Source organism: Embiotoca jacksoni, unplaced genomic scaffold, assembly GCF_022577435.1.
Source record: "Embiotoca jacksoni isolate LCO1_2020_lvr unplaced genomic scaffold, fEmbJac1.0.p SCAF_72, whole genome shotgun sequence".
NCBI classification, from domain to species: domain Eukaryota; kingdom Metazoa; phylum Chordata; class Actinopteri; family Embiotocidae; genus Embiotoca; species Embiotoca jacksoni.
This window is the reverse complement of record NW_027185428.1, coordinates 1,218,807-1,235,482: the sequence shown is the minus strand read 5'-3', so window position 1 is coordinate 1,235,482 and position 16,676 is coordinate 1,218,807. Positions and strand designations below refer to the sequence as shown.

General features: G+C 44.5%; 1 protein-coding gene across 1 annotated transcript in view; it reads right to left on the bottom strand.

The window, feature by feature from the left end:
• itgb5 (integrin, beta 5) overlaps positions 1-11,211 on the bottom strand; it is a 51,626-nt gene extending 40,415 nt beyond the window's left edge. The window contains exons 1-8 of the mRNA XM_069177368.1: positions 10,652-11,211; positions 10,152-10,237; positions 8,839-9,046; positions 8,486-8,735; positions 7,463-7,631; positions 4,357-4,518; positions 3,205-3,300; positions 3,017-3,106 (exon numbers count right to left, since the gene is read on the bottom strand). Coding sequence (XP_069033469.1) covers positions 3,017-3,106; positions 3,205-3,300; positions 4,357-4,518; positions 7,463-7,631; positions 8,486-8,735; positions 8,839-9,046; positions 10,152-10,237; positions 10,652-10,730 — 1,140 coding nt within the window. The 5' untranslated portion in view covers positions 10,731-11,211. The remainder of the gene's footprint in view (positions 1-3,016; positions 3,107-3,204; positions 3,301-4,356; positions 4,519-7,462; positions 7,632-8,485; positions 8,736-8,838; positions 9,047-10,151; positions 10,238-10,651) is intronic.
• Positions 11,212-16,676: the final 5,465 nt, after the last annotated feature.

The following is a 16,676-nucleotide window of genomic DNA, read 5'->3' as shown; positions in this document are numbered from 1 at the left end:
CAAAGCAGCGCTGCAGCGCTATTTAAATTTCCTACTGATGAAGGAAAAAGAGGTGGATTGATTTCATGAAGAGCTAAAGGAGACTTTAGGATTAACACCAACAGCCTCCTCTGCAGTGACCATTTCACAGTGGATTGTTTCACCAACTTCCACCGGAGACGGACGGAGTTCACGGACACACCGCTCCTCCTGCAGCGCAGAGCCGAACCGAGCTTCACCCTCATGGCCGTTCATCTCCCGGTCGCACCGGCACCGTCCGCCGCCGCCAGTTCACCACTCAGCGTAAGTTCTATGTGCTTGTTATAATTATACTAGATAACTTGTCCACAGTAACTCTGCTATATTTAGTCCGCGGTGCAAACCGCTAACGTGATTTTATTCGGTGTAGAATAACTTTATTTTCATGAAATGGGAGCTAACGTGCTAATTAGCTTCTATTGAGCTCGTAGCAGAGTTCAGAGGAAAATGTTCCGATAACCGCGGATTGTTTTATGCGTCTCAATAAAGCTCCGATAAGGAACTATAATATATGTAACTCTGTATTTTACATGTCGGGGTGATGGTGAACATGGACCAGAGGAGATCTAGTCCTCACGATTAATGAGGGGAGGGTTGTTGTTTTTGTACTCTGGTGTAACGTTACAATCACCGACCCTCTCGGTTACATGTACCGGTACCGGTCCAGATAAACGAGCCCGACTACACGTGGAGGAGGCTGCAGAGAGCAGGTGGAGATGGAGGGACATCAGTTGAAGAGAAAGACTGTCGGCTCGACCTGAGCAGGTACAAAGTTTGAATTGATGTGATGTAATGAATTGACATGTGATGTAATGAGTTGATGTGATGTAATGCAGCGTTGTTCATGTTGCAGTTGTTACAGAACTAAATCAACTCCTCCTCTCTTATTATCTCCACTATTGTAATGCAAGTCGTTAGAAGTAGTTGGAGACTCACTGTCTGCTGTCTCTGGTGTCCAGTTTGACTCCTGTGTTACAGCTCAGGGGGATAAGCTGGATTTGATTACATCTGTATGTTTCACTCATTGGACAAATAAATTCTGATTCTATTCTGTTTTCATAAAGCAGGCTGCTCCATCCACCAAAGAGACAGAGGACCAGTGGGACATCATGCATAAAGTCACCGAGAGGTTGGATGTCAGACGGACCGCTTAGTGTGGAAAAGAACTGCAGCCACAGGACTGTCATACAGAACACTGAACACCTCCCAGCCAGGGGACGGAGCTTCAGCTCCTTCAGGACACCCCTCCCCCCCAGTCTCAGAGCAGAGAAGACTAATTTAACATGTGCTTTTTATATTCAAATTTGGATGGGTAGTTAACAACCTATACTTCTGTGGTTTGATGGACTTAAAACGCATTTTCATTTGTGCTTTACAGCATCTTTAAAACCGACTCAGTGTTTCTCCATTGCCTGGAACTCTAGTTGTGTAACAGACTGGAAAAGAGTGAAACACCAGGAATGCATTTCTCTTGCTCGGCACACATTTTTTTTATAGACCTCAAGTTCTGGGTATGGATGCAGGTCGCATGGGTGCAGCATGGGTTCAGCTCGCATGCAGGTTGCATAGATGCAGCATGGATGCAGCAAGGATGCAGGTCGCATGGGTGCAGCATGGATGCAGGTCGCATGGGTGCAGCACGGATGCAGGTCGCATGGATGCAGGTTGCATGGGTGCAGCATGGATGCAGGTCGCATGGGTGCAGCACGGATGCAGGTCGCATGGATGCAGGTTGCATGGGTGCAGCATGGGTGCAGCACGGATGCAAATAGCATGGATGCAGGTCGCATGGGTGCAGCATGGATGCAGCATTGATGCAAATCACATGGATGCAGCATGGATGCAGGTCGCATGGATGCAGCATTGATGCAAATCGCATGGATGCAGGTCGCATGGATGCGCTGCCGGCCCAGTGCAACATGTGTGGACTCCGTCTGCATTCATTCGTGAACTTTTACTGCGTAACTTCTGCTGCCCTCGTTCACTCTCTCCCAAACACACTTGCACTTCTCTGACCTTTAACACAATCACAGCCAGCAGCAGCTTTGTGCTGCAGTTAAACTTGAGAAAAGCCCTCAGTGTGTTTGTCAGCCTGGTGAACCAGCCCAGACTTGTGGCAGCTGGAATGTTCATACGGCCATGAGTCAAAGCACTTCGCTCTCCATCCCTCCCACACACTCAGCACGTCCAGCATTTAACACAACTTTCTACCACTGAAAGGTGCTGCTGTGGGGCCAAAACAAGACGTTCCTCCTGACTGAGGTCGTGGAAACGCTGCACACCCACACAGGAAGACGTGTCAGGGAAGGTCGACTACATGTGGAACAGTTCTGGAGTCTGGCTGTTTAATAAGAGCCAATCAGGGTTTAGTCCAGGGCTCAGACACAGAGATATGCAATACTTAATGTGATAGGTCAGTTTAAAAGAATGCAAGTTTGCAGTTGTGGATGAATTCATTGAAAAAATGCTTCATCCCTCCATTAAAAGACATTATGTGGTGGAGACCTGCAGCCTTCGGTCTGTCAGAGAGTAACGAAAAGAAAGGTTGAAAAAAGAGCAATTATTGCTTCTTCTCCATTTATTATTCCAGAATGACCTTGAGCAGATTTTTTTTTTTTTTCTACCCCCAGCGAAAAAATTTGAAGTAATTGGGTTCAAGTGAGTTTTCAAAGTAACCGTTTTCTTTAATTAGGATCACATGTGTTCAGTGTTGTAATCAGCCTGTTTAAATGGAGACAAGTGGTCACTGTGCTGTTTGGTATCGTCGTGTGCACATCTGAGGAGATTAGACAAAACTATAGCGCAAACTATAGACACAAGCTGCCTCGAATCTCAACACTATCAAGGCCTCCTGGTCCATGTGAGCTGGAGGCTGATTAACTGTCACATCAGTAGGAAGGATTTGCGTCTGCACTGTGTTTCTCGTTCTTACTTGACTTTCTGTCTCTAGCGCACATAAACAGGAAATCAAACACTCACGAATACGTTCTTCACTCACGTTGTAGGCTGCAATAATCAGCTGGATGACGTTCTTGGAGTCCTGGTCCAGGATTTCTACTGTAGTTCCAGGTATGAGTGCTGTGAAGTTCTTTGGACATGAATTAAAGGAGATCATTAATAGTTCAGGTTTTAAGAAGAGGAACGTGATCTTTAAATCATGAAGCTGAAAAGGTAAATCCAGAGTACCTTATAAATAACGTACAGCCGCTTTGTAACCGCAAAGATGAGAAAGATGTTATTTTCTGCCAGTTTCTCCCCAAGAAGAGCCAGAGAAGGATAGTCCTATAGAGAGAGAAAAGGCATGGTGCATTGTGGGTATTTTTGACCACAGTATATAGATTTCCTAAACGAGAAACTCGATAATACATGTTGATGCTCATCTAAGCCCAGTGTTGTGTTTGCACTGTTGACACCAAAGTAGATGTTGATGCGGGTTTTATCTTTATCACGTGTAAGAATCACAAACAAAGTATTCCAGATGGCGCTTTGAGAACTGATTATTTTCATTATCTCTCTGAAGATTTCCATTTCAAACGGACCGTGAAAAAAAAATTAAACTGCTATTTCAGAACCAATCCAAGAAAACTTAGGTGCAGTTTGTCCCACAAACATGAAAAGAAATAACTGCAATGTGTTTATGGTTCAAGGTGAATATTCATCATTCATTCATTCCCTTTAATTTAGGATTTCAATACTGTAGTTTTTGTACGATAAAAAATAGTCTTCTGAAATTGTGCCTTTAGAGAAGAATAAAGCAGAATAAAAGTGAGCTAAATTATTCATCAACACAACATCAATCCATTTTTATAGCATTTGTCTTCTGGCACTTTCAGACACTTCAGCTTATCATGTGTGAAAGACTTTCAGAAACAAACCTACAGACTTCGTCATGCCATCATATTTCATCCTGAAGAAATGTTGGTAAGAACTAATATCAACGTGCTCTCGGGCTGAATTTACAAGTCAACATAATCCTGTGGTTTCACAGGTGTGTGTGTGTGTGTGTGTGTGTTGGCCCACAGATGATTTCCACCACAGGCTGTTGCCATAGGAACATATTCTTACTCATTGCCTGGTGAACTAAAAAATTAGAACATGTTTTTCAGGTTTCAGGTTTTTCTTTGCATGAAAGCATATCAACCACCCTGTAAACCAGGCTGCATCAAAGCTCAGACAAATATCCTAAAGAGGTTAACGTTCCATCATAAATTCAGCCTCCATTCAGCCTGCATTTTGGACAGCTAGAGTACCTGCGCTTTTTTTGAATAATGTATTTTTAAATGACAGAGGAGACGTCTTCTCTCCGAGCCAAACAACTCAAAGTGCAGCATGTCTTACCATTTTTGTGGAAGCGCTGTACTCGCTGTTGTCATTGAGGTGACAGCGACCGTCATGGGGTTGCACGAGGCCTCCCAGCCGGCCATCCAGAGCGAGGTGAGGAACGTCGTCAGTGGCGAACACCAGCAGGTGGTAAGCCTCTTTCCTCCAGCCGATCTCCTCCTGGCAGCGACGCACAGCAGAGGACACGACGCAAAGTTATTGTCATTTTTCTTGCTTATGGTTCTGACTCTGCCGGGTGGATCTGACTGATCTAATTGGAAGCCTGACGACGATACTACGTCCCGCCCACCGATAGCTGTAACCTGACTGCACCACAGGCCTGTCAATCAAACAGACACGCCCCCAAAAACAGGTCTTTTTTAATCTTCTTTTCTAATGAATGAGGGATTATTTTCAGATGGACCTCCAGAAAACTAATAAGAAGGAGTGACTTTAGCTAACAACACCGAGATAACTGATGGACACATTTTATTCACTTTGGATTTGATGAGAGAAGTTGAATGGGAGTCTATGGAGCCGGAGGCTTTTTGGAGCCGACCTCTAGTGGCACTCACTGGTATTGTAGCTGAAGACACTTCTGCATCAGAACCATTTTTCAGACCTGGATGCTACGAACACTTTTATAAACAGTAGATGGTTCATGTGAAAAACGTTTTAGAGCCAATAGAAAGAATCCTAATTCAGCAATATTCGAGCGCCTCGGTCCTGAACGCATCACTGAAGAACAGCCTCCAGTGTAATACTGAGATTATACAACAAGTTACCAGCTAAATAAAGCATGTAATCTAAATGTGTATCATATTTACTCTCAAAATATAAACATTTTTGTTAGTGTGAGCTCCATGGCAACAGATGGGGTATGAATAACAACTGGAAAACAATCAGTCACATCAGTAGACTGCATATAACGCATGTAATGTTTACTACTCCAGGAGTGACCAAAAAGGACCAAAAGAGACACGATTTCAACAAATGGGTCATATTTGTAGTGATGAGCAGGGTGTGATGTCATGATGATTTGACCAATCAGATCTCTGGGTCAGAACTACTGGTTGAATAATTACAGATAACTAACAGCAGGTTACTAAATGGATTCATAAACTGGGTTTAAAGGCATTTTTATGTCATTTTAATAAAACCTCATTATGGATAACATCCACAAACAGTGAAGAGTCACAACAAGCCAGAGTTTTCTGTAGTGAGTGCTGTCAGGCCATTATCATCAGGAAACAACAAAGAGGGAGGGGGGCAGAGTGACCACGTGACCGAGTGCTGACTTCTGCATGTTACTGAAAAAACACAGCAGTGAGCAGCTTTTGTAATTGTAACGTCCTGCCCAGTGGACGCCCCTCTCACGGGCCTCCGACAGATCAACAGGAAACGTGTTGTGAGGAGGAACTCTGGAGACTATTTCCTGTCAACGAGGATAAACAGCACAAAAGAAGCAAGCATTGATCTTTCAAGTAACTACAGTTTTCAAGCCCTGGTCATCACATTTATATTATAAAAAGCTTTAAAAAAAACAACAACAATCACAGCACATACAGAACATGAAAAGGTCCAAATTCAAGCAGCTGGTCACGCGGACCGACCCAGCCCCCCGGACCGACGTGGCCCAGTGGACCAACCCCCCCCCTTGGACCGACCCGGCCTCGCCCGGCCTGACCCAGCCCCACCCAGACCAACCAGGCCCCACCCCACCCTGCAGACAAACCCAGCCCCACCCCACCCCACGGACCAACCTGGCCCCACCCCCCGGACAGACCTGGCCCCACCCCACCCCGCGGACTGACCCGGCCCCGCCTCCATCTGCTGAGTGTCTGAAATACTGCAGCGCAAGTAAATTACAAGGCAGGAGCTACTTGCAGGAAGTCATTCTCTTCCTTCAGGGAGAGCAGAGCAGGGATGTGACCGGGCCTGCCAGCGACCCGGCCTCATGTTTAGCCAGCTGCATCACACTCCACTTCCTGTCTGTCCCCCACGGTGCTTTTAATTAACAGGCAAACAGGCCAGACGCTCGTCACGGGACATCTGAGCCCTTTCACAGCAGCTTCCCTCCGTTTGACCTGCTGTCACTGTCTGCTGGGACCAACTGCAAGCTTCATTCAAAAGGCTGTTAAATAACTTGGAGGTGAAAGAATATGAGCTTCTAATACAACAAACAGAATGCAATGATTTGCAAATCATATAAACCCATATTTAAATGAAAATAGACCAGAGACAACATAGCAAATGTTAAAACTGAATTTTTGTTTTGTTTTGTTTTATGAAAGATATGTGCTTATTTTCTACTTGATACCAGAAACACGTCTCAAAAAAGTTGGGGCGTTGGGGAACTGAGGAGACCAGTTTCTGGACCATGTTTCTATCTGGTTTCTTCTTTGGAGAGTTTTAACCTGCATTTGTAGATGCAACGATGAACTGTGTTCACAGACGATGGTTTTCACAAGTGTTCCTGAGCCCATGCAGTGATTTCTACTCCAGAATAGTGTTTTTAATGGAGTGCTGCCTGAGGGCCCGAAGATCATCACCATCCAATATTGGTTTCCAGCCTTGTCCCTTGTGTTCAGAGATTTCTCCAGATTCTCTGAATCTTTTAATGATATTATGAACCGTAGACGATGAAATCCACTAATTCTTCGTAGTTTTACGTTGAGGAACATTATTCTTAGATTGTTGAACTATTTTCCAAAACAGTCTTTCACAGAGTGGTGAACCTCTCCCCATCTTCACTGCTGAGACTCTGCCTCTCTGAAATCATCTTTTTACATTCAATCATGTCACTGATCTGTTGCCATGGTAACCTGATTAGTTGTCCGATGTTCCACCAGCTGTTTTTTTTTTTTTATCTTAACACAACTTTTCCAATCTTTTGTTGAACCAGTCACAACTTTTTTGAGACGTGTTGTTGACATCAAATTCAAAATAAGCACATATTTTTCATAAAACAATACAAAAAAAAAATCTGTTTTAACAGGTCTTTGGTCTATTTTCAGTTAAATATGGGTTTATGTGATTTTCAAATCATTGCATTGTTTTTATTAAAAAAATTTCCAACTTTTTTGGAAACGGTTGAGAAAGGAGAATGAAATGAAACAGTCACCTTACAGACGGCGGCCTGCAGGATGGCGTCGAATCCACCCTCAGGTGCATCTCGGTTGCGAGAGACCATCTGCTTCTGCACCTCCTCGTTAAAACGATCCACTTGATCGGTCAGAGGGAGGATGTGGCGGAAGCCGAAGGTGGGAACACAGTTGGGGAACAGCTTGTATCTGTGCAGGGCGGCAGAAAGAGATTCTCGTTTAGCGCCACCTACTGGCAACAGGAAACGACATTTTTCATATTTTCACGTGTTTCTACAGCTGGTTGTTCACATCGACGTCAAATCGGGTCAGAAAAGCATTGAGACGTTAATGATGATATACTGAGAAGACTGTGTTTTTGTAACTTCCCAAAAAGTGGCACATGCATCAGGCATGGTAACACCCCGACCCACAGTCGGTGCTCCAGCACACATATCACTGCTCGCAGTTTTCTTTTTTTTAATCTCGTATAATCGCTGCTCATCCAGCTGGTTTAGTAGGCGTCAAAATGTTGTCACCTGTCCTTTTAAAATTTCCCTGCCATGCTCCAGTTTGAGACACACAGGCAACCCCCCCCCCCCCCCACACACACACACACACACACACCCTGGCCATAACCTAGATGGGAAGTGATGCACGATGGCGGGGGATGAGAGTTAGTGCAGTGCAGTCTCACCTCCGGGGAAAACATCATGTGCCTGCCTGTCTGTCTGTCTGTCTGTCTGACCCCCCCCCCCCCGCCCCCGACTCTGCTGCCTTTCAGTTCGCCTGCATCATCAGCCCAGTGGATGATGGGAGTCGGGGGGCCATTTTATATGACTGCTGACTCGCTCTGCTTTATCGGATATGAAATATCCCTCATTCTTACAGTTGCAGTGTTTTGAACTATATTCATAATTGAAGGAAACAATATGTGGTATTAAAATAAATTGTGATTTCTTTCCGAGCTCTTTAGCTCAACATCCCATAATGACAACAACATGTTATCATACCATTTCACAGCACAATCGCACTCCAAACACGTCACTCCTGCGGCTGCTCACCCATTGCAGGGGTTCTCCTGGTACTTCGGTGCTGTGTAGGAGAAGGGGGACATGTTTTTGTCCACAAAGGAACCAAAACCCAGCCTGAAGTTGCTGGTGAGCTTGCCCATCTCCTGGGCCAGCTTGGTGCCCAGGTTACGGATGGTGTCCAGATCGTCTTTCATGGACAGAGAGAGGTCCATCAAGTAGTAAAGATCCACCGGGTAGTCCTCCACCTGCCGCACCTGCAGGCTGAACCAGGTCTGGTCTCCTGCAGGAACATGAGAGAAGAATCTGTTTTCCTGAACAGAAGACTTCTTTGCAGCATTTACAGGAATGTTTTTTTTTTAACTGTGTGTAAGTGTGATTGTTACCTGGTCGCAGGCTGAGAGAGATCTTCTGGGGCATGATCTGGACGACGTCGTACTGGGTCGACCCGGACCCTTTAGAACTCAGCGGCCTGTTCTGCAGAATGGAAAAGCGGCTGGTAGGGTACTCGATGAAGTGGGCCGCACAGGCCCTCTTCAGCAGGTTCTCACTGAAATCACAGCGTGACGTCAGAGTGCGCCCCCTCCCGAAGTCCTGCAGGACGCAGAGCCACAAACCTGCCGTTACCGACTGTGGTTGAAAAACACTGTGTCCGATTCACTAAAGGTGTGTGTGTGTTTGTTTTTGTGTGTGTGTGTGTGTGTGTGTGTGTGTGTGTGTGTGTGTAAAATCACGTGCAAACTACACACCACCCACAAAAAAACTGTCCAGCAGATCTACTGACAACGTGCAGTGAGGATTGAGTCTTTCAAATGTGCAGTTTTACACACGTTGTCCATTCTGCGTGTTTGAATGAACACGTCATATTGGGCGTTTCTACTTGAAGGTCTCAAATACTGGGAGATAAATGAATCAGCTGTGATGATATTTACTAAACCTGACAGTAGAATCAGGAGAAGTGATTGTTGTGTATTTTAGTACGACTGAAGGTTTTAATCAGATGAACATCAGGAGAGACGGCTGTTCTTATTGTGAAGGAGACGCAGGAAACCAGAGAATACGTAGAGAACGAGGTTTTACACCCGTTAAACATTTCTGATGTCAGAGGAAGAACTGATTCAGACATGTCGTCTGTCCATAGATGATATTTTAGAGTTATTGCCTGTCCCAGGTCCTGAAAGTGTCCCTCAGAGGATCCCTTCCACTCACGAAGCAATGAAACCGAGTCAGCTGCTCATCACAGAGATCTGGACCTGCTGCTCAGTGTTTGTTAGAAGATCTCATCCACCGTCCCCCTTTTTTATTTACCCACGTTTTATTATTAAACCATTTTTTTCCCCATCTAATATGTCATCTTCTCTGAATTCCATCTATTGATCTTTTGTTTTTCCCACATTGACTTTCTTGCTGATAACCTCCTATATACATATAGAGATAGAGATTTGCACCTGATATCAATGACATAATTACTCAGTAAATCACCAGTGAAACAGATGCAAAATAAATGTGCAAACTTTTGGAATAACTTATTTAGTGCCCTATATTTGATCTCAGTAAATCAGGCCCAGAGACGTTTAAATCTGACGTCACATGCGGCTAACGATCATTTGACCAAACCTGAACATCCACTGGTAAACAGCATCGTGCAACAATGTGCAGGTACCGGTGGTACATGACAGAATGATACCGGAAGCAGTACCTCTTGTGCGCACCAGGCGCAGCTGGGGTGAATCAGAAGGCATTCTTCACAGAATGTGGCGCTGCCACTCATACACATGTTGAGACCTGAGCAGAGGGTGGGAAACATGTTCACACATCCAAAACTCAAAAGGAAAACGGATCACTTCAGACGAGGGACAAAGAAAACACAAAGATATGTGACATATAACAACATTCCTGTTCATAGAGCCAGTATGCAAAACATGACACAGGTTTATATATTATGTGTCTTTGGTGGCGCACAATGACATATTCACAACTGTTGTATTTAACAAGTGCCATACTCGTATAAAATGCGACCTCCCGGTATCTGTGTGTGTGTGTGTGTGTGTGTACCGCGCTCTATTCACAGTCAATACTATACAATTCCTGTTGGTGTTTTTAGGAGGGGCAGCAGTATGTGGGTCGTTGCAGCAGCTCCAGACTGTGCTGCCTCTCCGGCTCATGTTGTTGTACAAACAGTGGATTGCTTTGTCCTACCTCCGGCAGTGCGCACCAACGTCTCCAGAAGCACGCAGCACAGCGCCGCGCGCCACGTCCACGTCGCCGGGCTCCACATGGTGTCACTCGGCGTGTTTATCACGGCGTTGTGGAAATAGCAGACTTGTATCTCTACTCTGGGTTGACACCGATGTGTTAGTGTCCCATCAGACCTCTGCTTGGGTTTGGCGCTGATCTGAACGTGCTCAGACCGTTTTAGTTCCACTCAGCACGAATTGTCGGCGCATGATGACGGACCGTGTGAGAGGAAGGCCAGTTTTACATCGTCCTGTAAATGTGCCTCTGAAGTTTCGGTGTTTGGACGCCTCTCCTGCCCTCCACGTCTCCACTACTTCACCTCCCGATAACAGCGACTCCCAAACGTTCCTGCGGTCTTCATGGCACCCGTCGGTTCGATAAATTCTAAATATGTGCAAAGACGAGCTGGAAGACGAAACAAAAAACACCCGAAACAATGACAACTGCGCAAAACTGATTTTCCTTCCCAAGTTTGAGTGTTGCTTTCTCGATCTGTCCGGTGGGCGACCCGACTGGAAGCTCCGCCCATTCTCAACCAGGGATTACATTAACCCGTTCGGTGCCTCGTTGAACAGTTGGCACCAGATCCTGACATGCGCACAGGCGCGTCATAAATTGGCGCGGACACCCCGTGGTGGTTGGTAAACACGGGCTCAGTCAGTGTCCGGGCCTGTTTCGCTAAAGCATAATTCAGATATCCAGGACAACAGAGTAAAGCAGGCTTGACCCAGTCAGGTCATCCTGGCTGCTTCTGCTTCACAACAAGCCTGCTGATCAGAGGGATGTTCTGAAGCAGCTTCAGCTGTCTTCATCTGAGCTGCTCAACTAACAGCTTTCTCTGAACTCAGGCTTTCTGCTTCAGCCTCTGTTTGTAGCATCTGACCAATCACAAACATGGACAGGTGTTCTGACAGCAGGGAGACACATTATACAAATGAGGAGCCTATCCCCGCTTAAAGTTGCTATTTTTGTCTCGTTTCCTGTCTCCAGCAGGGGGCGCTACGACTATGACGGAATATTACTATTGGGTGTCTTCAAGGCAGGACTGCTGTCAAAGATGTAATGTTTGAGGAAGATCGGAATATGTACATAAAAGTTACAGTCACAGGTTCACGGCGAGACGCTCAAAATGGCCACCACGACACGGTCACACCGATGGACGAAAACTAATTCAGGATGCCGAGACACTTTTCGGTACATCTCAGTGTGATACACAAGTCCAACAAATTTGGTGCATGTAGGTGAAACTAAGTGCCGGAGCTGCAGTTTAGGAGGCGCTGGTGAGCCGTTTGGCCACGCCCACTCGCAAAACACATCAGATGTATCGTCTCACCACGCCGGATGTATGTGACACGTTTCGTGAGGTTTCAAGCATCCTTTGACCTTAAACATCAACTTCCTGTGTTACAGTGAGACATCAAACTTTGCCACATCGTCACGGCGACGCCCATTGACAAAGTCGAACGAATGTCTCAATATATCATCAACTACATGTTTAGGTTATTGTGACCCGACTTTAGGTTCATGGGATCAACCAGCTCGACGTAGAATGTGAAAGTATGAAAAGTGTCATTTCCAGTGGCCAACAGGGGGCGCTATGACTATGAGTGAATATTACCACACAGGGGTCTTCAGGGCGGGGCTGTTATCATACCTGTGATGTTTGGAGAAGGTCGGTCCATGTACATAAGATTTAAAGCAACTCATAGTTTCATGGTGAGACGCTCAAAATGGTTTTTCTGTCCAATAAAAACTGGTCTAAAAAAAGGGCCATGAATCGCACACTGGGAAGTACAGATGTGTTGTTGTTTTTTAAACTGTGCAAACCTGTAGTCCTAATAGTGATCACACTAAGCTGAAACATTTGGTAAGTGACCACCAGCAAGTTTGTTGGTTCAGATTGCCAGGGACATGAGCCACCAGTGGAGCCCCTGTGGGGACATGAGCTACCAGTGGAGCCCCTGTGGGGACAGCATTGTGGGGATCGGGGATGGGGGGAAGGAGGTGGAGGGTTATGGAGATCAGCTCATGGGTCTGGGAGAATGCGAGACGGTCTGCAGCAGCTCAGCGTTTGAACAGTGAGACTCCTGTTGGGAAGACCTCACCATGTAATGGATTATTTAGTATTTATTGTATCTTATTTTTAAATCAAGTTAAAATTGTAGATTGTGTTTCATCTTTCTTCAAACAGCTTGTTTAAATTTGCCCATACTATGCCTCTCATTATGCGTGAATGGATTGTGCAATAATTGGTAAAGTCATTTAATAGTAATGGTGCAAGAATTTGCGTTTAGTGACCAGAGGGTAGCAAATCACTGAGTCTGAGACCAAAGTGGAAAAAGTAACAGCTGCTTCAGATGTACTGGTAGCAACTGGCTGATTATAAAGCAGTTATACATGAATATTCAAATCCCACAAAACACCAGAAAGGACTGAATGAAACAGAGCAGGTCGCTGCTTTCAAGAAGTTCACCAGGAAATGAAGGAGTTGTTTTGGTCCTCTGCATCATGTTGGCTGAGGTTGAGTGATGTGACTGACATCCCGAGCTGATCTCCAAGATTTGGTATCAGTGTCATCAAAGCATTTATTTAAATGATTGGTGTCGGCTACACTAAACTATAGTCTGCTCCTTTGTTTTACGTCAACTGTCATAAACAGAGAGCACAATTTGTGGCAGCATGCAGAAGTGTCCTCTGCATCGTGACATGTTCAGCTAACGTGTGCAATGAAGGAAAGTGATGTCTTAATGTCTCTCATGCTTGTGGTGACTTAATGTGGATTACTTACAGTTTACGGTTGCAAAATGTCATAATACAAAACGACATACAGTATATCCATTACTGTCCATTTAAAGTATAAGTACAACTGTGCAGAAGTGAACATTTTAAACCTAATAACTGTTGAAATGTTTTCTGTTTCAGGTGTAAATCTCTGTGGGAAGGGTTTCAAGGTAAGATAAGAAAACTAGAGACAGAAGATTTGTGGGGAGTCCAGTGAAGCTCAACTGGAAAAAGCTGGAAAATTGAATATCAGTGTGGTTGCTGGCTCAATATGTTCCAGTTGTGCTTTGACTGCTGTCATTAACTTGGTGACTTACAAAGATCTGTGTGCTCTGTGGTTGAAGGCTGACTGTCTGACACGATACCCTAAATGTTTGCTAAACAGTGATTGCATGGACATTGTTTGATTCTGGGCCATTGCAGTATATATGCGGAGACTTGGTTCTTTGCAGACGAAACAGTCATTTGATCATGGAGGCCTATTATCTTACGAATTGATATGTTCACATACAGTCAATCTGCTGTTTTGTAGGCCTATTTGTTTCAGAGACTTGGTATTGTTTAAAAACCAACATGACAGACGTACGAACAGGGCGCTGACGGCTACAGATGCGAGTTCAGTTTGACTGCATGAATCCCTTACCTCTCTAAAACTCCACCTCTGTCATTGGTTAATTTAAAAATGTCTAACACACGTGACCAGGGGAGGGGAGGGCCGATGTGGGGGTTACGTCATCAGGGGGTCACGTGAGTGGGGGGGGGGGCATGTCACCCTTTCCCTGTAATTAAATTAATTACTTTATTACAGGTCGTATACAATGGTTCAAAGGGTAATTAAATTACTTTATTACAGGTTGTATACAATGGTTCAAAGATCACCTGCTGTGGTCAAAGGGGTTGTCTGGTTGGAGGAAGTCATAAAAAGAGACGGGACAAAGGACACCTGCTGTGATCAATGGGGCTACCTGATTGGACGGAATCCGAAAAGGGGCAGGGCTTAGAATCATAAATCAATCAATCAAGTCATCAATCATCAATCTGACAGGAGGTAGGGCATACCTCTCTCTTTCAGGAGCCATTGAGCTCTCTCACTGCAGCCTCAGCAGTTTGGGAGCCAGTTACCATTACCATGGCAACTCTAAAAAGGACCCCAGATAGGCGGGCAGTTATCACACTGACATCAATGTGTTGATTTGGAAAGCTAACTGTCATTCTGACATTAAAACTGCTGCTGTTACAGGAAACAATGACTTTCTGGACACAACAGGTAACAAAACATAGTCAAAGGACATTTGTGGCTGCTTGATGAAACGTGATTATTCAACCAGTAGTTCCAACCCAGAGATCTGATTGGTCAACTGGACATTTGGATGATTTGTCAACCAGTCAGATTATCAAAAAAGTACGACACTGGTGATATTCTTTGTTTGTTTTTTCCCATGAAAAGACCAAAACCCAGAGTTTTTAGCCAAAACTTTAAAAGAGAATTGTTGTCTCTTGTCTTTTGGCCAAACACGATCCTCTAACGGACTCAATAGAGCGCCAAATGTTTATTATACAACAAGTAGTTCTGACCAAGAGACCTGATTGGTCAAATCATCATGACATCACACCCTGCTCATCACTACAAATATCCCTCCACCTCCTCAATGGGAAAATAGAATTAGAATAGAGTTTCATATAATGTGTAATATAATGTAGTTTCTACTTGTTATAGGTCTATTAAATGACCCATTTGATGAAGTCGGGTCTCTTTTGGTCCTTTTTGGTCGCTCCAAGCACCCGTACCGTAACACCACGGATAGTCACGCACTTACAATCCTAGAGGAGGCTAGCTGGACCGGTTTGGTTTGAACACACGACACGGAGCTAAAATGTTAAAAACACAGGAGTCCATGGATATCTTTGTTCATCAGATATCTTAGTTCATCAGATATCTTTGTTCATCAGACATCTTAGTTCATCAGATATATATTTGTTCATCAGATATCTTTGTTCATCAAATATATTTGTTCATCAGATATCTTTGTTCAACAGATACCTTATTTCATCAGATATCTTTGTTCATCAGATATCTTAGTTCATCAGATATCTTTGTTCATTTACTCTGTTATTTGTATTTCTCTACCTGTGTCTATAATGCTGCTGTTGCGAAAAAATTTCCCCTTGTGGGATTAATAAAGTAACTATCTATCTATCTATCTATCTATCTATCTATCTATCTATCTATCTATCTATCAGATATCTTAGTTCATCAGATATCTTTGTTCCAACCAGACTGAGCTAGCTGAGCAGTTTAGTGTTTCTATATTCTGTATTTATTCAGTTGGAGACTAGAAATCCTCTCTGTTGCTCGGTGGTTGCTAAGGGTCCGACTACTTCCTGGAGTAGGAAACGTTGCAAACGTTATATAAGGGTCTACTGACGGGACTGATTGTTTTCCAGTTGTTAGTCATGCCCCATGTGTTGCCATAGAAACAGAGCTCACACTAACAAAAAGTTTTATATTTAGAGAGTGAATTGCTCCACAATATGAACACATGTAGATTACATGTTTTATTTAGTTGGTAACTTGTTGTATAATCTCAGTATTACACTGGAGGCTGTTTTAACCTTATTATTGGCACGACGTGCTCTCATGTAATGTTGTTTAAATTGAACATGTGTGAGAGTTCCTGTAATAACTCACCTCACATCCTCCTTAAAAGCTGCTATGCTGACTTCAGAGACCTGGTGCTTCTTCAACAACAGCATCACATCACTTTAAAGAACACAAAGGTTTAGTTAAAGCCTCTGCTGCCCTCTGCTGGCTAGAGCAGCGATGTGCAATACATTGTGGTCATTACAAATTATGAATTACTATTTAAAGTTTTCCACGTATATTAATATTGTTGTCATGTGACAACTAAAAACAACAGTCTCTGGTACACTCGTACTTCTCTGAGGAACACTCACCTCCGTCACCTGACCGGGCAGGTTGGAAACACAGGATTGATCCGCTGGCTGATTCTACGTTAGAAACAGATTCACCAGAGGGGATTTGGGTGAATTCGATGTGTCCACATGTGTCGCTGTAACAGCGAACCTGAGCTCACCTTCCGGGACCCCGGCTGGGTCGTGTCCCGTCTCAGCAGCGTATCCAGGTCCTGGAAGATCCAGGTCCTCCTCGGCATCGTACCACGCCTCACTGTCGCCGCCTGCGTCG